The 25,568-nt window shown below is 37.0% G+C and overlaps 1 protein-coding gene across 3 annotated transcripts in view; it reads left to right on the plus strand.

Annotated features, from left to right (window-relative positions):
* SLC1A1 (solute carrier family 1 member 1) overlaps nucleotides 1–25,192 on the plus strand; it is a 50,493-nt gene extending 25,301 nt beyond the window's left edge. For 2 of the 3 annotated variants that reach the window (XM_083883325.1, XM_083883326.1), the window contains exons 3-12: nucleotides 5,331–5,423; nucleotides 7,020–7,134; nucleotides 7,499–7,541; nucleotides 9,266–9,373; nucleotides 10,680–10,864; nucleotides 12,858–12,965; nucleotides 17,735–17,857; nucleotides 18,402–18,596; nucleotides 19,119–19,253; nucleotides 22,773–25,192. In XM_083883325.1, coding sequence (XP_083739451.1) covers nucleotides 5,331–5,423; nucleotides 7,020–7,134; nucleotides 7,499–7,541; nucleotides 9,266–9,373; nucleotides 10,680–10,864; nucleotides 12,858–12,965; nucleotides 17,735–17,857; nucleotides 18,402–18,596; nucleotides 19,119–19,253; nucleotides 22,773–23,019 — 1,352 coding nt within the window. In that variant the 3' untranslated portion in view covers nucleotides 23,020–25,192. Of the gene's footprint in view, nucleotides 1–4,312; nucleotides 4,385–5,330; nucleotides 5,424–7,019; nucleotides 7,135–7,498; nucleotides 7,542–9,265; nucleotides 9,374–10,679; nucleotides 10,865–12,857; nucleotides 12,966–17,734; nucleotides 17,858–18,401; nucleotides 18,597–19,118; nucleotides 19,254–22,772 lie in introns of those variants that run through there. The other variant, XM_083883327.1, reaches the window with a different exon arrangement.
* The last annotated feature ends 376 nt before the right edge of the window (nucleotides 25,193–25,568 follow it).

The raw sequence follows: 25,568 nt of genomic DNA on the forward strand, positions 1-25,568 counted from the left end.
AGCTGAAATTTTAATACTGCTCGTTTCTTAAATTAGAAACAATCCTAGCTCCATCTTTTAAAGCCAGGAAACTTCATGCATTTCAGGCCACCATTTATCAAAGGCAGAGTGTCAGCACTGTTTCGGGGAGCTTTTTCTTAGTATTTTTTAAAGAATAAATACTACCTTTTTGCAACAACACATAATATAGTTCACCCCAGACATAAAATAACATTACTTCTTTCATCTAAGATGTTGTGGTCCCATTAGAAGGACTGCCTACTGAAATCTTCTGTATGCATCTTAAGAGCCAGCTATGGTTTCTATTTTTATGTCTTGCACAACATTCTGTAAAAAAATTTTCTTCTCCTAGATGTTCACCAATCATATAATTTCTACGGTGTAGTGACTGCATATTGCAGCCAGAAGAGCCAAAATGGACATGAAGAAATAAAGTGCGAACATCTGAGAGAAGCTGAGAATTATTTTGTGATTTGCCTAGTGACCACAGAAATTCCTCAACTAAATCAATAAGGCTGCTGACAGTTTGCGGCAGTTTCAGAACTGCGTTTTGCCTTTGAATCAGCATTGTGGTAATAGCTGAGAAGATCTAAAAGCCATACAGTTCTATTCTTTAGGAACTTTTCTTGTTATATTTTTGTTAAAATTGGGAATTAGATAGGGAATTAGATATCAGAATGCTGAGAGAATTGTGTACAGTTGATGTGCACCATACTTGAGTTGTTTTTCATCAGAATTTAATTAGCTTCTAAAACTAATAGAGAAATATACCATGTAGCTGGCAGTAGTGTGAACTTGGAAGGACCTTGAGCCAGACTCTTTCTTTGGACCCTGGGTCACTTAAGGAGAACGACTGTCAGTGCTAGGAGCCAGCTAAGCGGCATCAAGAAAACTCACATCTTCATCCTCAAGTGTAGCTGTGTTGGAAAAGGAGTTAAACATCCTGGTCTTTCATGGATTATACATAATGATCAATGTGTCATGCAGATAAAGTGGTGATCCTCTCAGCTCCCACCAGTCTTCGGGAGTTTGAGAACAACTAAGAAGTACTGGAGGAGATGGAGTTGATGATGACACTGGAATTTGTAAAGCAGCAATAAAAAATTCCATGGGGTCTGGGTGTGATCGTTGCTGTTGAACAGAGTCAACCACTGGACCAAACTGTAGATTAAGTCTCTGATAATGTAGTGAAAAAGAGTGCCTGGAAGCTTAGATCTGAGTGCACAGTTGCATGTATTCCAATCTGTAGAACGGTGTAACAAATTCTAAGGATGTAGGTGTTACCCCTAGGGAACTAAGAAGATGATAAGTACTGGAAGTCAGAAGATCTCTGAGATTGTTTCCAGTCTTTCATGCAACCCTTTTAACTCCCAGATCTCACAGGAACATAGCACTAGTCTCACAAGAGCATAGTGAACAACTCTGGAATTACACTACTATACCTCAAGCCAAAGCCATTTGGCCATTTGTACATACGCATTTTTACAGGCCTCTAAAGTGAACAAATTTTATGTTCAGTGGCTGCTAGTAAAAAGTTCTGGAACACAAGGTTTCATTTTTAAGGTTAGTTTTGTTTAATTCAGACTATTCCCTTAGGTAGCTTTATCCAGTAGTATTTCAGGGAAGTAGTTTTAAATTTGAACAATAAAAAAAAAAAATTGCTGCAGTGCAGCATTTCACTTTGGTAGAGTTTTGAGGTCTTTGTGCAAAAAAAGAGTAGAAGAGAGAGACTTGATTTCACTGATTGTTTCGGGTTTTATTCTTCTGCAAGTGTATGTGACACAAAATAGAGAAAACTGGGCAAAAAAAAGAGAAGAGTACAAAGAGCTTCAAAATGGAGACTTATATAGAAAACATAGAAGGTGAATTGCAGATGACTAGACAATTGATTCCAAAATTTGACTTCAGTTATTAAAACCTTAACTCTATTCTGCTAAAATGATTTGGGCAGAGAGGTAGATAAATTAACAGATTTTAACATCAGTTGGTGTCTTTCATGATGATGTCACTTAAGCCTTTTTGTATCATAGCCACAGAATTGCATTTTATGCTACAGCTGAATTAGGAAATATTTCATAGGAAAATTTAAGGGACTAATCAGAAATACTGCAGTTTTTAAATGCCCAGGGATGGAGGAGAATCCATCATGGCTGTTCAAACTCTATACAGTAAATTGTATTGCCAGTTTATCTGTTCAAACATTTTTAAACTTGGGGATAGATTGAGGGAAGAAAGAACAAATAAATTACTTGTAAAAGTTTAGTGGTAATCTCAAGTAGATAACCAAACCTAATTACACTGCTTTTGTGATCTAATTTTGGATGACACTGCAGGTTTTCCTTTTGGAGCAGCATGTGAGCCATCTTAGTTTGAGAAATTAGTTTTCTTCTCAACTGAAATCGGTGTTGTGTAGTAGTTTAGTACTACTAACTTTGTAGTTAGTAGTTGTGTTAGTGCTTTGTTCAATACGTCTTTCATTAACTCTTTCAGTTATGTCCAAAAATCTGTAAAGCCATGACGTAACTACAAAGGGAATCTTAATTTTCAGTTATCTTGAGAAAAAGGCTAGTAGCTATCAATTATGTTATCAATTGCTCAGTCATGACAGTAGGACATATCTGGATAGAAGTCTATTATTATATATCATATTTTCCTGTGTGTAACAAAATAACATGGAATACTTAGCAGTATACATCACCCAGTGCAAACCTGTGTCTGTGGCCCTAGTAGTGAATGCTATTTCAATCTCTAAATTCAAGCGTCATTCTGAATGCAAGTTTCAAAGTACAGCAGCTTTCCAAAAAATGCCAACCCCACGTCAATCATTCTCAGACCATACTTGTACTTGTTCAGCCGTGTCTGTCTGAATGATTTGTGTGGTTTTATGGTTACCAGCAAAGCAGCACTAACATGACAATGGAAGGATAGGCTGGTTCCTAGCACATCTTTCTCACTAACAGGATCATTATCCAGTTTAAAAAGGCAGGGGCAAAGTTTATAACTCTACTGAGCATAACAGTTTGCAAAGGGATTTCATTTGGAGCCAGAACAATGCCTGTCACAGGAATCTCATTTCATATGAACTGTAGGATCTTTATAACTGACTATTCCAGGGAAATAACTTTGCATGATTATTAGACTCTTGACTAAGTCAACAAGACTGTCAGGCAAAAAAAAAAAAAAAAAAAAAAAAAAAAAAAAAGGCACAAGTTTTAGAATAAAATTCCAATTATTTCCAGGTTTTATGAACTTTTCATTAAAAGATATAGAATAGTGACAATACCTGTTTGCTCTCTTTCAAAAAAATTATGTGAATCCTTCCAAGTTAATTTATCAGGTGTAGAAGTTTCAACATTGACAGCCTTTGAAAACAGGCCTGTCTATAGAAAGCATTATTTATTACTATCAGTGTGAATTGACACAATCAGGAACCAAGGGAATTGCCGAGTGATAGCTGAAATGCAAAGAGTAGATTTATTTCATTACCTCACCAACAATGCCAGGTGGCAGAGACACATGGACACAGGCTCCATTAGGCTTAGCTCATCCTAGCAGCCAGCAGGCCAGCACGGGGGAAGTGCTTGCAGCCTGCCTCGCTGTAACAGAAGGCTTCCTGCATGTCTGGGAGAGTGTGTTGTCTCTCCATAGGAATTCCACTTCTCAAAACAGGTACTGGGTGAACCACACTAGGTATTTATTATAAATGGAGTTTTCCCACACTGACATTTTTAGCATTCCCAGCCGAAAGGTCATTTTGGTCTAAACTATTCCCTCCGCCTCCCCAGATCTTTCAGTTTTAACCATTTCCTCCCAAAACTATCCATTCTCAGGAGTTCTTGCTGCCCTGATTTCCACAGCTGAGCCCAAAGCAATGGAAAAGTCCTTCTTTCTACCTTTTTTTTTCCTCAGATCCCAAGGTGAGAAATAGAAATCATGTCCCAGACTCTGTGTCCATTCTGTTATTCATGCCTCAAACAATATCCTTACTGCTGACAGCTTCCTGTAATAGCTGGGGCATTGTTTTTCTCACCATTAATCTGTATTCTCTTGCCATATGAATAGTTCATTAATCATCCTTATTTGCTCTACAAGTGAGATCATCTTTGTGTTACAATTTCTGTATATGTGCGTAGTTCTTCTGTACTCAATCTGATGATACACTATCCCATGGAAGACCCCAAGATAATCAGATTATGAAATAAAATAACCTTCATTCTTCCCTCTGAGTATTGTTTGCATTTTGAATAACAATTAACAGAACTAGTAAGACATTATATGAGTACTCCAGGCACAAATTGTCAGTGCTGTTAATATACCTTCTGAAAGAGACATCAACACATGGTTAAACTGTGCTTGCTCAGATTCTTCTCGAGCTCAAAGATCAGTAAGTTACATGTATGTCAGATCTCTTGGTTTTTCTTTCTTTACTTTTGAAACTATTTTTTCCCTACAAAATCACACTTCTCTGAGGTTAAATATCCTCCTGGTGTTTTTGCTTTTGTGTACAAAGGAATCTAGCCAGTCTTTGATAAACTGACTCAATAAACATATAAATATAAATGGAACACAAATGTATAATAAAGAGATAGCAGTGAATTATTAACTAATGTTGTTATAAACAGACAAGTTTTGAAGTCACGATGCTCATTTTTCCCTGGTTACTGATTTTACACATACTTTTATAAATCTTTTAAACAATTAAGAAATACTTCACGAGAAAATTCATCTAATATTGTTGCCAGAAGCTAAGTTGACCCTCAGTATAATACCTGTCTCAGCACTTTCCCTACCTTCATTAGTAAATCTACCCTCTGTTCTTGACAATGACATACACAGGTGGAAAAATGTGAACCAGCCAAACTTCAGAAAAAGCTTTAGTCAAAAGTTTAAAAAACAGTAAACCTGTTAATGAAGACAAACTGACCGGAAATGATCCTTACTTGTCTGCTGTGCCTTTGAGCAACCTGAGGTAACAGACCTGAGCAACTCCCTCCGCATGGGTTTTAGCTTTAAAGCCAAAATGTTGCAGATTTGGAAAAAGTGAAGCTATTAGTTAAGTGAATTAGGAAATAAATTATGACAATTTTGTCCTAGAAAAAAGGAAAAAAAAAAAACCAACAGATTTTTGCAAAGAAGCAGAAGCAAATATGCTGGTCAGCTGCAGGTATTTTTCAGAACTGCAAATATCAATTAAGTATTTAGAAACATCTTGAATGAGGAAAAAATTCCTGCATTGAAATAAGAGACACTAGTTACTTCTCTCTACAAAAATGACAACGTTCTTGTAAGACTAGGTTTTATTGTTTTGTTTTTGTGGCTGTTTTTTGCAGGTGTTGCTGCTTTGGATTCCAGCATTTCTGGGAAGATTGGTTTGCGAGCAGTGGTATATTATGTCTCCACTACAATCATTGCTGTAATACTAGGTACTCTGTGATTCTGTAACTTTTTAAGTCATCAGCATTGCCTAATTACAAATGTACTGCACTGTGACATTACTAATTTCCCAAGATAGGATGTGGAGACGAGGTGGGGGAATCATACCAGGTACATGAAACCTGACATTACCTATAGTCAGATATAGAGAGAAATTAGTTCTGCTGTCCACAGTTGGGCTGTATTCATATCCAGTGTGAAGCCACAGGCAATTTCACCGTGTATTTCAGCTCAGGGAAGATTAGGAGCTGTCTGCCAAGGTGAAAAGTGACCAGCAGTGAGAAAGCCAAATGAATGTCAAAGACTAGCCTTAAATACAAAGTGAACTTCCTCAACAGCAAAACTGACAGTTTGTTCCTGATTCTCAGACTGGAAAATATGTAGTGTATCACACCTGAAAGAATGATGGATCCCTTGTTATCTTGTTCCTTTCCTTAAAGTTTTTTTCCCCTCTGTCACTGCCAGGCTCCAATCCTACATCTCTGAAATTCACATCTCCTCTTACAGGAAGTTCATTCCTGACAAGCAACATTGACATGTTCCATATTTGCTTAAAGAAACATCCTCAGCCAGCCTTCTTAAATAACAAACAAAATAAAACAATCTATCTCATGTGTCTGGGAAATTTCCGTCAATACATAAGAAGGAATATCTTTAAGGTCTAACATTAGTATGTATCTAACCTTGAAATTGTCCCAGCTCTGGGTGACATGTTAAACCAGACAATCTCCCAAGGTCATTGCCAACCTAAGTTGTTCCATAGCACTATGACATCACTTGTTTCATAATGCAGAGCTAGGCAAATGCAGTACTGCTTTTATTCATTAGAAAGACTTGTTCCTGCTTGGTTGAAGGGTCATTCAAATGCCTCTTTCTTCCTTCACTGAAATTTAGTCGTTTCATTTGCTTTGGCTTTCTTTGGACTTGTATAAGGAAAAAAAAAAAAAAGAGAAAAAATAGTATGCATTTGGACAATAACAATTGTAAAAATGCTTAAAATTAGGCCACTAAAGTAAATGAAAAATTTGTCATTGGTTTCAGTATTTACAAGGTCAAATCTAGTATTTTTTAACCTACAATTTTTTATTTCTTTCTTTTTTCTGAAGCCTTTCTCTTGCATAACTTTATTGCTACCTAACTTCAATAAAATACTCTGTGACTTTGGGGTCACAGGACAGTGCACACTTATATTCCTATCTGAAAGCTAGTAACAAGAAGAGCTACACAAAGGAAAAGAGCAATTAAATGTATTCACTCTGCAAAAGTTGCAGCACAGTAATCTGAAGCCCAGCTAATGTAATTTACCCTCTTGGTGAGCAGTAGTGATGTAGTACAATACATACGAAAACAAAGCTAAAGTGATGAAGTCATGGGGCAAGCCTGCAAGTACCTCATATACTAGGGGAACCCACACATTTAAGGACATCACCTGCAGACTTTTCTTTTATGCACATACCAGCAGAAGTACCCAGGGAAAGTGTTTATTTAGTTGAACTCACAAAGAGTTTGGCTACACAGGATATACTGAGGAAGAATGCACCAATACCTCTGCTTGCACTGTGAGCTCTCTGCTTCTCCTTCTGCAGGGATTATCCTTGTTGTGACCATTAAACCTGGAGTGACTCAAAGAGCAAGTGAGATTCACAGAGTGGGCAGTACCCCAGAGGTCAATACTGTTGATGCCATGCTGGATCTGCTCAGGTGAGATTTTAATTTTTAGTTTCCATATCCCCTTTACAAGTCCAAACAAATACAAACAAAGTTGTGATATGTAATACAATAAAATGCCTTCTAATAATGTTTGGATGAATAAGAGGAGAATAACTTGTATTTCAACAAATTAGACATTTTGGAATATACTCAAAGCAATTGGGACTCTTAAACCCTTAAATTTCTTTGGAAGAAAGAAATACATCTGTATCTTCTGATGCTAAATATACTCCTTTCTGCTAAAAGAAGCACAACATGATCTGTTTATAAGCATAAAATTTTATCGCTTTGTTTATAGCAAACAACTTTTCCTTAGTATGCTGTAGTATTGAAATGCTTCTATGCTTGTTAACAGGAATATGTTCCCAGAGAACCTTGTTCAGGCCTGTTTCCAACAGGTAAGTTTGAACATTCCTCTTCTGTAGTTTTCACTGTTAACCACAAATTATTTTCTTCTGTCACAAAAAAGTTGTCAGGCAAGACTTATTTCTGAGAAGTCCAGGAATATCTTCATCTCTATAAAAAGGTGGGGGGGTTAAGGCATCTTGGTTCCCTTTCCATTATGATTAACACTGCTATCAGCTGTTAAGTGTCAGAAAGACACTGTTTAGGAGCTGGATGCAGAAACCAAGCAGTGTGTAAGACAAGATTTTTCCTTTTGAGGCAGCAAGAGTTAGAAGAACCATCTTATGAGGATCTGTTTCCTTGTTCTTAAGGTCCCTCGATGTCTCATGAAGTCTGTGTAAGTTAGCCCTCACCCTGAAGTGTCTCACATCTAATGTCAATTGCCAGACCAAATCCTTTGAAGAAAAAGACTGATAACTAGTAGTCTATTCAAGACATCTTACAGGAAAAGTGAGTGTTGCAAGATAAAAGAGAAAAATTCTGTCTATATATTAGACTTACCAGTCAATCTTCCCCAGAAATTGATATCAGATATGCTGTTATGCACAACTCAATTTATAAAACTTCTCCATGTAGTTTTTTTCATCATTACTGGCCACCCAACACTTAAGAGGAGCAAGGCAGGCTCTTTTAGGGATCCTTGATAGAATGACGATGGCACTGAACTGTAGTTACTATTAAAGTCTTATTTTCTTAATGTAATATTATGATTAGTATAGCGCAGAACTTAGAATCAGAATAGCACAGGATTTCTGTGAGCAGAATCAGTGTAGTACAGTTTTATAATAGCACCATTTAACTTATGTTTTCTAATCACATGGAGCCAGTGCGTATTTGGTCAAATTTTAATACTTGGTTTGCTGTATCAACTATCATCTAGGCTTGAAAAACATATAAAAGAATACAGATTGGTCACTCAGTCCTCAGAGGACACAGACAATGATGGAGGCATCCCTGACCACCAAGTCCCACTGTCCTGCAGCAGTTTTGGTCCAAGTTACTCATTAGGACTTGTACCTGTTTAGTTTTATGGACAGTGTACTTGCTGCTGTTGCACTTCCCTGTTCTGTGACTGTGTCATCAACACCACTTGCCTGGCTGACTGCCTGGAATATTTAAGACAAATAAGGAGAGGCATAGTCAGCCTAGTGCCAGGAATCTGGAGGCTAGTAGTGAGAGGAAGAGTAAGTCTGTTCGATTTGTCTGCTTGGTGCACAGGCAATGTGGGGAAAGGGAAATATGTTACTCGTTTGACCACAAAGAATGGCTGTTTGCGTAGCATAATGGCATTAGTTACACTGAGCATGTCACCAAGGGCCTGGTTGCATCAGGTGCCTCTGCCCTACAGACCTCTCCTGGCATGGCTGTCAGCAATTCTCTCTAGACTGTTCCAGCAAAAATTCTTGCCGTTGTCAGGAGCTCTAGCTCATGCCCCAAAAGACTGCAGCACATCCATGGGGTCTCCAAGATTGTGGGAAGCAGAATTCATAGCATATGATTTGTGAATCTCTTGTTTGATCTACAGCTTCTTAGGTACAGAGCCCTGATGGCTTGCAGGAATTGGGAAATAAAATCTTTGTCTATGTTTGCTACCTTCAAGTCAGATTGGTTAATTTTTCTCTTATTTTTACTGGGCAGAGGCTATGCCTTTGTCTGTTCTTCAGTTTTCTCATGTTTTTAAATAATTTCTTCTGGCTTTTTTAAAAAACTTTTCCAGTATAAAACCAAGCGTGAAAAAGTTAAAGCTACAATTGCTGTGGATAAAAATAGCTCTCTATTTCGAGAAGAACCCACTACAATGGCTACAGCGGCAAAGGCTTCAGAGGTGCGACCTTTATCCTTTTATTCCTTCATAGTATATGAAGTAGAGAGAAAGAATATAGACTAAATTTGGTTTAGTTCATGTGGTTAGTGAGGAAGAAATGAATGGAAATAGCACATAGATAGATTTTGGCAAGAGCACAAAAGTTAATAACTAAATGCTTACAGGTCATTGGAAGTATCTTCCAATAAGTTTAATAACATCAAGGAGCCCACGGGTAATTGACTACTGCAAAGATAATAGATGAAGATTGATTAAATTTATCTGTTTATGAATTGTCAATTTTCTGAGAAATTCAACACTCACTGTGGAAAGACTAGATGTATATCACCATGAGATGTTTGAGTAGCAATGACTAACTATAAGCGCTAAAGAAGAAAATGCATTGAAAATAATAATGGATTTTTTTAATGGAAAAAACAATATAAACCATTTGTTAATTAATAGTCTGTTACTCTGAAAAACAAATGTACAGAAACAAAAGTTAAGAAGAGATTTAACAACCCTTTAACTAGAGGTGTGGAAAGCTTAAGAGTGGTAATGGTGTATGAAGTCTAGACTTACTCTGGAGAAGAGGGAGAAAGGAATTCAATAGAATGTGAACACAGAACTACAAACAATACCAAATCGATACACATTTTGTTATACTCCTTCCAAATTTCATCTCAAAGTAATGATAGCATGGGAAGATGAGCTACACAAAAAGACATTAATTAAATCCTGAATCAGAATGTCGTGAAGAATTGCACCCTTTCCTTCATATGTTCATGCTGCACAGAAGAATGTATTAATACCTCTTTAGTAGGATTTTTATGTTATAGGCATACAATTTTCCTATAAATTATGCAGTTACACTGATGTCCCAGTAGTTAGGCACTGGTGAATTTATCTTAAATCCAGATACAAACCCTTGAATTGCTCAGAAACAAACACAAGGATTCTACATCTGTGTTTTGCTTTCCAGTGAGGAGTAAATCTTGAGTGTAGGGGAGTAAATCTTGAAAGCATGACTGTGGATACTTGCCATACCTTATGTTGGAAGTGTATAGAAAGGACAACACAAATTTAGGAGTGCTTTACTCCCTGCTAAGGCCTCGTCAGATCCTTGCTTTAAAATACAAAGTGTTCAAATTCAGTTTAATGTATTCCTGAATTTGCCCACTTGGCACTTTCAGAAAGCCAATAGAGTGGCTGGGAAAGAGCTTTATGTCTTTCAAAAAAAATCTACATGTGTTTTTGTTTTAGAACTTTTTAAAGTAAATTCATTATTTTGAGATAGTATTTTTTTTCTCTTGCTTCCAATTTATAGAACAAAACTCAAGAATATAAAATCGTGGGGACATATTCCAATGGCATCAATGCACTGGGATTGATTGTCTTTTGTCTTGTTTTTGGAATGGTTATTGGGAAAATGGGAGAGAAAGGACAAGTGCTGTTGGATTTCTTCAACGCGCTAAATGAAGCTACAATGAGAATAGTTCAGATAATTATGTGGTAAGTCTAAGGATAATAATGGCATTTTCCAACAATTTCTTTAAGTGGATTTTGTCACTGAAAAGGTAGGAGCAGACTCAGACTTCGTGTTTGCTTTTGCATAGTGCTTTACAGAAAGCAACCTTCAAAGAAAGATAGGTAAAATTTTTCCTTTCTACAGAATTTGATTCTTTTGAGGAAACTGGAGACAGAGCTTCCACTTAATATATACTAAAGAAACAGTCTATTGGTTCCCAAGAAACATGAGTTTTTTAAAACATTCTTGCTAGATGTTTATAAAAAACTAGTGCACTAGTCGTTTGAAGACTCTTTTGAGGATAAGCATTACCACCCATATGCCCTTCTGAGTTTTGAGCATTATTTCCTGACAGACATTATGTTCACAGGATGGCTGACCTTGGATGTGTGTTCCTTTAGAAATCTGAATTAATACGCAAGCTACGGCACAGAGCAAAATTCAAAATGGTGTGCAAAATACAACTTAGCATCATTTACCTCCTGCTAATACATTTTGTAAGACTACATTCTCATAATATTCTCAGACAAGAAAAACAAATTTAAAGTCTAGAAACTTGTCTGATAATGTTTGGTTGGACTTCAAAGTTATTAATAGAATTTTGTCTGTGCAAATCACAATTACAGGATCAGGGTTATAAATACACACAGTTCCTTTCAGGGTTTGATGCTGCGTGTGGAGTGCCTTGCTCCACTTGCTACAATATTTATGCACGTGTCATACCAGTACCTTGTCAGATCTGTCCCTTCCATGGGTTTTTCTTACATCCCAGCGCACTGAGATGTCTGTAAAACAGCAAAGCTGTCCAGAGTTTAGTTGCACACTTCTTGTTTCCTTAAAGAAAGATAAATTAATTTCTGCAACTGGTCCTGTGCTAAGCAGCTGGTTTAGTCCCAGGCTAAATTAAACTCCTGTGAGATAGGCTGCCTCTCTCTGCAGAAAATTACCAACAAGACTCCAGACTTAGCATATGCCATAAAGGAATTTACTTATAAATTGATTATCCATTTTTCTTGCACGTGCCAGAAACTGTGGCTACAGGCTCCTGGGTTTCTACAGATGTGGGAGCTGTTGTTTGAAACAAGGTGGAGATTTGTGCTGAAAGTATGAGGAATTAGTTCTATTTTCATCAAGTTCAGCACTTAGACAAACTAGGTATCCCTGCTTTCTATAAGATACAATTTTGTTTATGAAATAGCATACATGCACCTTATAAATTTATAATTTCTATTTTAAAATTAATACATTTTACATATTCACAAATTTCTAGATTAATTTATACTGCTCAAAGCTCTGAAGTAGTAACTTGTCTCTGTAACAGCTGCTCTCTGGAGTTCCTGGAACCAAAAATAATTGCAGTGGAGCTGGTGCTAACATAATTGCTTGTATTTCCCTTTAATTTTCTGTAAGCAGTAGCCTATGCAGCTGTTCAGATCCATAAAGCATGGCTTTGTGCACATTTACTTTATTCTGTGCAGGTGACACAGATATAGCCCCCAGTGCTGCAGGGCAGCTTCTGTAACTACAGGACACCTCTCCCGTTTCTGTGTCGTTACAGACTAGACAGACACTGGTCTCAACTCTGCAGACTTCCACCCCTAGGGGAGCCTGTGGCTACACATAAACATTTGCTGTAACAGGGTATATGCCCATACCCCTTCCCGTCTTCCGTGTATTCTGTGTATTCTGCGACACACAATGCTAGCTAGACTATATATAATACTAGCTATACTATATGTAGAGTTACATTTACTTTTATTGTCCAGTCTTTTTTTATCACCTCTGTTGTAACCTTGCTACAAATGTATAAAGTCCAATGTATAACATAAGAAAAAAAAAATCTGTTGTTGTGAAATAGGCTATCAAAACACATTTTCTGTCTGTTTTAAAAAATTACTGTGGGAAAGAAATTATTTCATGGTGACCATGCAGTATTTCTGAGAATGCTTTTTTGATAGCTTTATTTTTGCTTTCTAGGTATATGCCAATTGGTATCCTTTTTTTAATTGCTGGGAAGATAATAGAAGTTGAGGACTGGGAAATCTTTCGTAAATTGGGTCTTTATATGGCTACAGTAATAAGTGGGTATGTCATTTCTTAAAGATGGAATTGTATGTATGCAGTTTTGGAGCTCAGTTTATACCACTCAATTATCCACCACATCCAGTCTTCTAGGTCAGAGACAAAAATTCTCATCAGTGAAAATTATGTGAGGATGGTTTGAATCCACGTTCTGCCACATGCATGTTTTGGTTTAAAAAGTTACGGCCTTGCATTCTTAAAAAAACAAAGCCTAAATGCAAATTCTTTTCTTGTATTCATTGTTTCATCTTCAACTTGGGCTGAAGCAGCAAATATTGTTGTATTAAAGGTGAGGTTATGAATTATGTCTTAGTAGGGCTTGCCAGCCTATAAAACATACACAAGTAAGTGGATTATGTTGGGAACCTGCATGGAATTTTTGGGCCCAAGGTGTAGCAACACAGACCAAACTTTCCCTGCTGAATACAGATGTATAGTAAGAGCAGTGCACAATAAAGGATGATAGACTGATCCCTTCCCTCTCCAGTGCTGAGCAGACAGCTGACATCAAGAGAAGTTCTGAGGATTGCACTGTTTGCTAATTCCTCCTTCAGAGTTAGGATAGATGGTGAGGCTGCAAAAAGAGAAGTTGCAACCTGAATAACATAGCCAAGCATCAGAACTTTTTTCTACTTTTTTTTTCTTAGCCATTGTCTGTGTAGAACAGTCTTGGTGGAGGAGGTTACACCTGCATTGTGGAGCCTTTCAGCAGTGGAACTTTAGAATAACTTAACTGCTCCAAATGATAGATTATAATACCAGATTATTGTATATCTCTAAATGGGCTCTTTTGTCAGATAAATGGATATTACAGTCCCAATAAGATAAATGTGCTTAAATTTCTATTTCCAGTTCGGTGAAGCACAGCCTTCTAGGCAGTCTTGGTCCATTACCTTAGCATTCACTCCTATAATTCATTCAGTATACTAAGGATTTATATATAATTTGTCTAGAGGCTAGGCCCAAAGTTGTTCAAGAGTTTCTTTCCCCACACTTTATGCATTTGCATGGTATTTTTCGAATGTCATTCACACACTTTTTAACAGCCAAGCAAAGAGAATGGTAATATATTAGTCTTAAATGCAAACTGCTTCATAAATAATCAAGAAGAATCTCTGGGGTTTTTGCATTAATCTATGCTAGATAAGCACATTTATTTCAAGGCTGTTGTTTTGTTTTATTCATAAGCCATGTTTTGACTAGCTGCTTGAAAATCAAAGATAAAATTCCTTTCTAAATAAGAATTACTGCTCCAGAAATAGCACTGATTCATTACTTTTTCAAAATGTTACAGAGCCGAGTGCAAGTTATGTTCATCTAATGCATTATGCAGTTTTTTGTGAGTATTTGTTTGCACTTGGAAAATAAGTCAGATTTTTACAGGTTTCAAAAGCTGATATTTACTAAGAGATGGTAAGTCAAGACTCTAATATTTTCTATACAAATTATAAATGACACCCCAGTCACAAGCTAGATAGAAATCATTGACAGAATGATAGTGTATCACTTCTGCAGGTTTTCTGTGTTATTAACGCCAGTTAATTCAGAGGAGGAATATGTTGAATGGATTACTACTGCGTTTTGTCTTCAGTTTTACATCAGATAGCAAGTTTTAGTTTTAGATATGATAGCAAGTTTTATGACTTATTTACCTATAAAGTTTTATGACTTTATTTACCTATCGGTTACTGGATACAGATTCCTATTTGTACTGTAACCAGGCAAGTCTTCTTAAGATGTTTGTGAAGACTCAGTGCCTTCTCCAAAGTACTCTGATTGCAAAGTAAACTGCCATTGTATAGCCTCCTGTTTAGCTGGTAACCATTGGCTTGACAGGCACAACGATTTTAAGTAGAACCCCAGGTGCCATCAAAAACATTGTATGTAGTGAGCACTTTTGCATCCCTGGAGAGAAAAAGGTTTTTCTCTCTGTTCCTCCAAACATGACACCATTTTCTCTGACGGGTGCTCAGGTAGATCTCTGCAGCATTTCTGTCTCCTGCAGAGTAGGCTCCCATGAGTGTGGCTCAAGGCACTGTGGATAAGGGCTAATGGCAGTGCATTCTCTGAAAAACTGACCGTCAGGGAGAGCATGTTGTTATCAGATCACAGGAGCAGATATGGACATGTACACAGGCTATAGGCTGCAGGGGAAAGGTGCTTGTTCTACATTCTTCAGCCTACATAAATATCCTTTTCTCTTACTTCTCAGGAAAAAGGAGAAATGTTGCTCTTTGTTTGGTTTCTTAACAACTGATGTTTCTTAAAAATTGGTGTTCCCACCATCATTTTGGTTTTCACTGTTATGCTTAATCCTGTCTGTTTGCAGTGTATTCTGTTCATTGATGTCTTCTGTAGCTGCTTATCATCCTCTCTTTAAGCTTGAACCTGAAAATAGTAGGTTATCATAAACATTTCTTGTATTCCTTATCAAGATAATTGTCTTATCCTCTGCTTTCTTTCTTTTAACCTCTCTAACCAGCTCACCTTCTTCCCAATTTAATTATTTGTGACCTTTCATAGCCTCAGCCTTCCTACCAGCACTCATCCACCATTGTCTGCAACTCATCTCAGTCTCTATGTCTCATTCAGGTCACCATGAAGGAACAGACTTCTCTGAGTGTCTTTGGTGCAATTTGCCACTAAGTATCTTAAGTCTCTCAGGATTAATTGTTGCAGAGTCAGGATGAGGACATATTAGAAGTTACAGCAGAGGAAACTCAGTAGAGATATAATTTAAGTGCCAGAGGAGCTCAGGCTGAAGTAGGAGGGGGAATTTTTAAAAAAATAAACAACAAAACAAAACAAAAACAAACAAACAAAAACCCAAACAACAACAACAAAAAAAATCACTTGCAGCAAGTAGACTCTCCTTGCCTGGCTCTTTACTCTTCTGAAAGCAGCAAGGCAGCTACATCCCTGTAAGAAATACTCCTATATCAAACGGCAGCTTGGGATTCTGAGGGACAAGATTCTTCCTAACTTAAAAATGAATGCTATTAGAATTTCTGTGTTCAATTACTGATTATGATTTTTAGTATAAAAATTTCTGCTGCTTGCTGAGAATTGCATTTTAGGAAGAAAAATAAATATTACTTCAAAGTTGTTTCAGGAAAACCAGTAGTAGCAAAGCAGATACACAAAAATACTTTATTTTGAATAATGTCATGTTCATGCTGTTGCTAAAAAGGGGCAGATCTAAACTTTTCAAATAACTAAGTCAATATGCTTTTAGATTCAGACATACTTGAAATGCTTAGTCTCATTAACATTTTATTAAGACAGCAAATTACACCCATGCCACTTCTTATTTTTTTTTTCCCCTATATATTCTGCAGCATTCTGTTTGTTCTTAGGTGTGTCACAAACCTAGCAATTTATACAATGGTACCTTGTGGTGGTGCATGTATAAATTGCTAGATTTCTTTCTAGGTATTTACAAAATTTTATCAAAACATGTTGCATGCTACTATTTACATTCCACTAAATATGTTATATGTTCCCATACAGAATGAAAACTTTATTGCTTGTTCCTTTTAAAAAGATAATTTTTCCAAGGAAACACATGTGTAGGTTTTGTGGATGTTTTTTGATGCCATTGTGGATTTCTGTACTGTAGCTACTGGTCTCTTAAATGTCTGTTTTTGGCAGAACAAATGGTAGCATGATTTATTGCTATCTTTATCAACTGCTCTGAAACCATAAAGCACTATTACAACACAGGAATGTGCACATGAACATTTTGTGAAGGCAGAATAAAAATTCCAAGGTGATGGCAGTTTTTGGGTTTATATTTCCAGGCTATGTGATAATTTCTTTCCACAAAAAACTGATATTGCTGTAATTGCAACCTTCAAACATAGAGAATATTCATTTCAAATGTACTTACAGCAGTCAGTTTACCTCTTATCTCAGTGCCCACAAGCTCTGCATTCATGTGTGTTCAGGATTATTGCACCGTGTTCAAAATTAATGCATAAGGTGAAGGATGATTTTGTCCCTGAGATCTATACAAATACCCAGGCAAATACATCTGAGCTGCTAAATTCAAGAGAGCAAGTTGATCTTCTGTGAGTCAATCCACATAATTTTAAAAATTAATAGTTTCAAAATACAGTATTTCAGCATCTTACAATATTAAAAATGCTTAGACTACATATATCTTATTTAAACCTCACCACATTTTAATTGTAGACCTGAGCTTACACAGTTTTCCCCAGAGCAGGTGTGAATTATTCTGAAGGTCCATATTTTGAAGTTTCTCCAGAAAGATGTGCATTTCAGCTGTCCCTAACTAGAAAACATGTTCAGCTTTATTTCCAAAAACATGTTCTGTAATAAGGGCAGACAAACTGAGAATAATAAATTGATTTGGTTTCTTGATTTGTCTCTGGTTTGCATTGTAAGGATTTGTTAAAAGAGTGAAGTGTTTTAGTGTTACTGCAAATCATTTTCTGCACATCAGTTAAAGTATTATGTATTACTTTGGGCTTCTCATTTTTATCAGTCTAAAATTATTTCCAAGTCAATTCTTGTTCAGCTTATCATATATGGTCTCACTCTCCTTTCCAAAAGGAAGTGTAAAACAGAATTAGTCTGCTTTTCATTAACGTGGCATTCTCTCTAAATTTTGCACCAAGGTGTCACTAAAGTCACCTTTAGTGTTTCATAAGTATACTTGAGTATAGAGCTGGGTACCTATTATCACCATCTTAGTAAAGAAAGACAGTGAGATGGATTTCTTTGCTTAACTAGTCAATTTTATTTTGCAGACTTGCAATCCATTCCAGTATAATTCTGCCACTTATCTACTTAATAATAGTAAGGAAAAATCCTTTACGGTTTGCCATGGGGATGGCTCAGGCACTTCTGACAGCCCTCATGATCTCTTCCAGGTAAACAAAAGAAAGATCTTTCTTTCTGTAATGTACCTAGTAGTAATTACATAGTCTGTGCTCTGGTTCTGTTGCTGCTTTTTTAAAAGGCCTGGTATGAACTGAACAGTTCTCAGTTCCCTGGAGGCTGAAATACTTTTCATCATTATTTCTGTCGTACCCAAAGGGCACTACAGGGTGCGTTAGCCTTAAACTAACGAGAGTCTGCCTCTCCCAGAAGGAGGCAGTTCTTTGCCATTCAGTTCATTAGCTGCAGACTTGACAGCATTTAAGCTGTTGCACATTTTTTGTGACTACATAAACCATGGCAATTCACCGTGTAATTTTGAGAACAACTAAGACTTAGTTATTTCTTCCTTTCTATTTCTTAGCTATATTAGAAGGTATAACAAAAGTTGCTTTGGTTTTTCATGGTACAGCCTTCCTTCCTATGACTCAATCTCTGTTTGAGTCATAAAGCAGATCATGCTCTGAGGAAAAGGAAACATAATGGAAATGGTGTGTTGTTGCCTGCGCTTACTTTATGTGTTTCATTATGTCCCAGTTCAGCAACTTTGCCTGTCACCTTCCGCTGTGCAGAAGAAAATAACTTGATTGACAAAAGAATCACAAGGTTCGTTCTTCCAGTTGGAGCTACCATCAACATGGATGGCACAGCTCTTTATGAAGCAGTAGCAGCGGTATTTATTGCACAGCTGAATGACTTAGAACTGGATATTGGCCAAATAATTACAATTAGGTAAGACTAAAGCCATCACATGCATTTTGTGGGAAGTGAGCTTTTGTGTGAATGGTACATTAACTTTGGATACTCCATGAGAAAGTTTAAACTATCATTCACAGCACAAGAAACAACAAACATTCTCCCTTCTTGATCCAAGGCCTAGCCAGCACAACCTGATGAGGAGGTAGGATGGGCCAGGATATGCAGCTAGTATACAGCACAGTTACGAAAATTGCCATTATTCTTTCCTGCAAACACTCACAAACCTAACTCAGACCCAGCCTCTACCTTTGATCTGTCCAGTTTGCTTGCTAGACATGTGCTGCCTCTTATACTCCAGTGTAACCATAACAGTGCATCAGAACATGGCTTGTCCTATAAGCTTGGCACCCAACTTTGAGTAAATACTATTCAAGAGGAAGACTGAAACATTTAGGCATCTTTCTTGCGGTGAAATAAAACTATTTGTGCCATAAAACAGAGTTTCTGTGATTAACATATTCTGAATGCCTTTTCTGGGTTTTATTTGGGATTTAGTGTAACAGCTACAGCAGCCAGCATTGGGGCTGCAGGCGTGCCCCAAGCCGGACTTGTCACCATGGTGATTGTGCTGAGTGCTGTTGGCCTGCCTGCCGAGGATGTAACTCTGATCATTGCAGTTGATTGGCTTCTGTAAGTTAAAGACACCTTTTATTTAATGATTTTTCCTTTTTCTTTTTTTAATGCTTGCATAAGTTGCCTGGAAATGTGTGAGTCTGAGAAAGAAAACAATAAAATCATTTAGGACTGTTGCAGAAAATGGACAAAGATTATTCTAATGGTCAGGCTTGTTCAGAGTTGAATGCAGTAATGGCTTTGATTTTGAGAGAAGTCCTACTGCATGGGATGGCAGTGAATAACTTCACATTCAGAGATGCTTTCTGCCTTAAAGTAGTGGTCACAGCACTAATATATCATGGGCATCATCCTCAAAACAGACAAATTTGACTGTACCAAGAAATGTCTCTAAAGTGTCAGAGATGTCACCACATTATGCTAAACATATGCATCATTCATAAAAATCAAATGTAGCTACAAGTTGCAAGGTACATAATATCCATACACTGGCAGTGGAGCACGACATGAAAAAAGCAAAACTGAACCAGGATTCCACATGCAGACAATATAGCCAGCTGTACACGTCTGTGCTGCCAGCACTGCTTTGCTAGTTCTTCAATGAGGGCACTGGCCCAGCCGTCGATCAACAAGCACACATGTAAATTCAGAAAGTGACCTGTCGCCCCTGCATTTCTTGCTTTCAAGTGTTTGAGTCTTTGCAGCAGCTTTCTCACGCTGCTTCATGTAAACAATATTGTGTTCTTAGAATTTATCTGTATGTTTTGCATTCTTGTTCTCTGAGAAAGAACTTAACTAATGGTCATATTGACCAGCGAAGTCAGGAGGTTGTAACCTCTTTGGGCCAATCTGGGCCCTCTGTACAAAATGTATATAAGTTATTGGAGTCAGATAATAAAGAGCCTTCCATGTTTGACCCTGCTGCTGCTGCTGCTGTCCTCTGTGAGGGTCCACACCACGTCGCAACGTGTTGCCCCTCTAAGGGCAGGGGTAACAGTTACCCTTATGCCTAATCCCAACCATATCAGAGCACTTCAAAATCTCTCAGTCCCATTCATCTGCTCTTTCTGGGGAGAAGCTTTTTCACCAAAAATCTTTTCTGTTTAAGTTACATCAGTGTGTATCTCTGCTACTTTTGCAAAAGCCCAAAGAATCACAGTGTATTCTGGAGGTCAGAAGGACATCAATACTCAGTTTTGTCCCATGATACATAGGGTATCAGGGATTCACAAGGATTCACAAGTTAAATTCAACAGGATTCACAAGAATATAATTTTATAATTAAAGAATATAATTTTAGTTCTTTTGTATCCTAAACTGTATGAGCTTTAGTGGTTAGCCCAAGGTCTTTTTCACCTGCAGTTTGCATGGATGATATTTCACTGGTATCAATCCAGTGATCTTAATAATTTCATAATATTTGCATGTCTTCTTCAGATTTATTTACACTCAAGATAAATGCCTTGCTGTTCTTCCTCCACCCTTTTCAATCATTTTCTTGAAGGATTTCTGGCAGCAACCTATGTATTTCACAAATATATTTAATTTATTTGATTACATAACTCAGTTTTGCAAATAGAGAGAAATGCCAATCTCCAGAAAATCAGGGCTGTTGTATCAATCCAGGGATCAATTCAATTTATGTATAAGCATAATTCCTCCAAATTAACCAGTTCCATCCACAAGTACATTCTTACAATCAGCTGTTGGCAACTGTGTCTAATGGTTTTGTTTGCTGTGCTCCACAGTCACTTTGTTTTCTCCAGCTCTCTTCTATTCCTAGTGGGCATTTAGTGTTTTTAAAGATAGTGCAGATCAGTACAAACCACTAGCTCAGAGCAGGTACCTAAAGAGTCTAAGAATAGAAAGAATGTATATTGGTTCTTTTTCCAAAGTATTTGCCCAGCCTCCTGCAAATTGCAACACAGGGAGTTCCCGAGTTAGAGGTGATTTTTCTCTTCTATGAATGCCTCATTGCTTTGGGACCCATGTTTCCACAAGTCCTATGGAGATGAATTCCACACCCTAATGATGTGTTGTGCCAGGACATAATTGAATTTTGTTTGGTTTTGTCTATATCCTAATAATTTCATTTGATGCCCTTTACTTATCTTATGGGTGTGAGAGAGAACAGTACCCTATTTCCTAGAGCAATCACGACTTTATGGATCTGATCTTTACTCCACTTTAAAAGTCCATAGCTTTTGTGGGTTTTAGGCACAGTATTAGTACATGGAAGGTACTTGTTCCACCATGAAACATACAAATAATGTTTCTGCTTCTAATTGGGGCATTTTTCAGACTAAGATGTGCTTGCTATGTAAATCAAATTAAAGATTAATTCAATATACCAGAGGTCATTGCTAGTGCATTTTGCACCTCAGGAGATGGAATGCACATTTTGATGCCACATAGATTATTAACTTTCACCTTTTGTACTTATTGCCTAAAATGTATCATTTTGCAAAGTAGTTGCTAGTAGTGGCTCATTAACAACCCACTATTAATTCTGAACTTGCCAAAGGTTGCATTACATAGGCTTGAATAGTACTTCCACATGTTAAATGACAAATAGAAAAAATAATAGAATAGTCCTGTTATAGCAGATGAGTATCCAGTAGTGTTGATTTCTTCACCTGTCACACTGATCCTAGAATCTTTACTGTTCTCTCTTCATTTCCCTACCATATATTTTTGTTGCACATGGAAAACTTTTTAGCACTGGAATTCAGCAGTTGTAGAAGTATTGCAGAATATTGTGAATATATCCACCTCAATGTCTCTGCACAAAAGGAGAAACTTGTTCTGCCACAGAGCCTTTGTAGTGCTCTGTAGCTGAAAACAGGTAATCATGGCCTTCCACTGTCCATACTGAACTTCCATGTCGATTTTCAAACTTTGTTATAAGTTTGTTATTATCAAGGTTGTTAGCAAGGGTTTGTTGTTCCTCTGCCAAGTAGCAGAGGTCTGCATGTCTCATTTCTGTCTGGAGAAAAATTAATAGTGCAGGAGTATCATATTCTTTTAAGTGACTTGTTTAGTACAAGTTTTTACTTCAGCCCTTTGACAAGAAGAAGTCAGCAGAAGACAGGCCTTTCCTTTTTCCAGATTTGGGCCAGAATACTGAAGATGCTGGGCTAGGTGCTCTTCTGGCTGAGGACATGACTGTTAGAATGACAAAAGGCACAATGCAGACTCTGCTGCTGCACCCTACAGTCTATCATTACAAACGGAACCAAATGTGTAGCATACTTCAGGAGCCTGAGAAGTGGTCCTTCCAACATTCTGTAAGACTGTGCTGCAGCAGTGGAATTACTGCTCTAACAGACAAGTGATATGACTTGCAGTTTTGCACGTCCTGTACCAAGTTATTTCCCATGAAAATTACTCCAGGCTTCTTCAAATACGTGTGGGTAAAATTCTGTTTCTTGTTTTACAAGACTATTTTCTTTTAATTGAATAATTACCCAAATCTGCACTGGGAAGAAAACAGCACTGCATGAGTTAAAGTACCTTTTACTAAAAGGATTTTCTAAACAACTGAATGGTTTGTCTGACAAGATTTTTGTTCCATAGGGATCGATTCAGAACAATGGTGAATGTCTTGGGAGACGCCTTTGGTACAGGAGTAGTGGAGAAGCTCTCAAAAAGGGAGCTGGAACAGATGGATGTCACCTCTGAAGTCAACATAGTCAATCCTTTTGCCTTGGAAACAGAAATACTTGATAATGATGAAGCACAGGCCAAGAAATCTTACATCAATGGAGGCTTTGCTATAGATAAATCTGACACCATATCCTTCACACAGACATCCCAGTTTTAAAGCCAGTAGCTTTCAGATAAAACAGGAGCACTAAGGGACGTGGCCATATGCAATATCTCAAAAAGCTTAAAGGAAAATGAGAATGAATTACATCTCACTTACATTTGATTTACCACACAGACTGATTCTCCTTGCCAGTTCTGCCCCTTCTCATCATCTCCTTCAACAGTTTGAATTCACCATTGTTAGTCCTTACTGATAGGTTGAAGAAAAAGACAGTTGTAAAATACTTTTTTTTTTTTCTTTGAATATATACTATTCCTGAGGCTGTGAAATGCCTCTCTGGAACCAGCATGCTCATAAATGGGTTATTAGCTGGGAGAGCCAAATGTGTTTTACTCAGGAGTAGCCCAGCATTTTACACATTACCACATCACAAAGCACCTGTATGAAATCCCTTTTTACATCCTTGCCTTCTAAAATGGTTTCACGGTACTTGACAACTCCTGTAACTTGATCATTTGCCAAAATGCTAATTTCTGCAGCTGAGGGGATATTACTTGCATGATTCAGGATAAAACAGACCAGAAGGGCCTTGTAATAAGTACATTTTACTGTGAATAGAGTTTTGTTTTACTTCAATTGTGAAATAATTAGTCACTGAAAGATGTCCAGTATTTATGTAGCTAAGTTTCCCCATATCTTTAATGTGAATGCCAGCTGCTGGTATTGGCCTTCAGATGTGAAATAAATTGCTCTGAGCTTGCTTTTCTGGCATTTGAAGAGCTTTTGTAAAATGATACTTTACCTATTTATGTTAACTTTGATGGCCTCCTCATCCATTTCCATCAGAAACAGAAATAAGTCCGTTTTCTGTTGTCCACCTTTGATTTTAACAAAATATTGGCCCCAAAGTAAGCAGAGGTCATAAAGACAAAACTGCAGAGTGCAAATTCTAAATGCTTCTTCCTTGCAATAAAAGCAGATAGATATATATACACACATATATCAAGAATATAGGAAGAGACTGTAACCCTAATTCATACCTGAGATGTTTGCTTTTCTGAAATTCCTTTCCCAATTTTTTTTTCTGTTAACAAGAAGCCTGTTTTAGTAACAGCAAATTTGCTTACATATTTTCCTTAGGAGGCACTTCTGTTTGATGTCCCTCTAGTCTAACCAGTGTAATTAAAGAGGTTTGTCCTCTTGTCACCAATCAAATTAGTCTGTGTAAAATAATATAAAAAGGAAAGACACTTCCCAAAAATAAAAAAGTAATTTTCAGAAAACCAAACATCTCAGGCACGAACTAGAGTTTCATGAGACCTTTCTCATAGAAAGAAGCCAGTCTCACTAAATTTCTTACACAGACTGGTTGTTTTTTTGGCTCCTTGGTTTAGTTTGTCAGTGGAACGTGCAAGTTTATAGCTGCAACACCACTACAGTGCCAACCTGTCAGCTAAACTGTATCTTATAAACCATTTCTGGGCCTAGAAAATCATGTCCTCAGGTGGCTTGCTGTAAGATATGAAGCACCAAGAACTTCCTCATTAAAAATCTCCATTTTCTATAACATTTTATACAAGATTTCCATGGTGCAAAAATCACTCTCTCAAGGGAGGAGTTGCTGTAACAATTTTTTTTTCTGCCTTGCACATTGAAGTAGTTAGCCATTTTATATATAAATTAAACTGAAATTCATATAGAGTTATTTCTTTGTGAATAAGCTTGTGGTAACTATAAAATCACATTCATATGCTAACAAAAACCCCCTCCAAATACCTGCAGTGTTATATACTCGATTCAATCCTACACTTTTGTATTTACCAGAAGTGTGCCAAAGAGAACTGATTAAGAAGAAAATATTTACTGTAGATTTTGATAAATTGCACCTTAAATTAATGAGACATAATACTGTATTTAAATTTAACATCATAAACTATATGAAAGTGTTAATCTAAGTATCAGTAAATTTATACAATATAAAGAAAATATATGGATTGAGTAAATCAATCTTTTACCTTTGCAGAAATGAGACAGTCTTTATTTGTGCAGCTTTGCTTATGGGAGAAAAAAGCCTACCAGTTTCCATGACTAGCCTATAATGTATGCCTTGTCTTTAACTAGCTTTTTAGATATCCTTTTATGATCACCTTATTATGTAGTCACCCTGTTAATGATGTACTTTGAACTGTGTTCCCAATATGTTATAAATAAATAATTTCTCTCTTTACTCTTCTTCTAGCCTGCTATCTTCTCCTTAAGAGTTCCTTTAGCTATCTACAGCAAGAAAACCAAACCCCATTAAATTCAGGATTTATGTTATTGTCTCTAGTGATTTAGCTGTAGTTTTGGCAAAAATTACACTCTTTCTCCAATAAAATAGATGCCTAAGAGCAGAGTGCTGAGATTGCAAGAAACCCCTCTAAGTACAGATTATCTGGATTCGGAGTATGCTATTATTAAACACATGCTAGCAGGGGATTGTTTACCTATAACTTACTTATCTGGATCAGATTCAACTGAGCAGGTGTTGATGGTATTGTTTTGCCATCTACTCACAACCAAGAGACCAAACCATATGCTGAAGATCCTCTTAAAGCCAAGGA

This window comes from Zosterops lateralis, assembly GCF_965231275.1.
Source record: "Zosterops lateralis genome assembly, chromosome: Z".
Lineage (NCBI taxonomy): Eukaryota > Metazoa > Chordata > Aves > Passeriformes > Zosteropidae > Zosterops > Zosterops lateralis.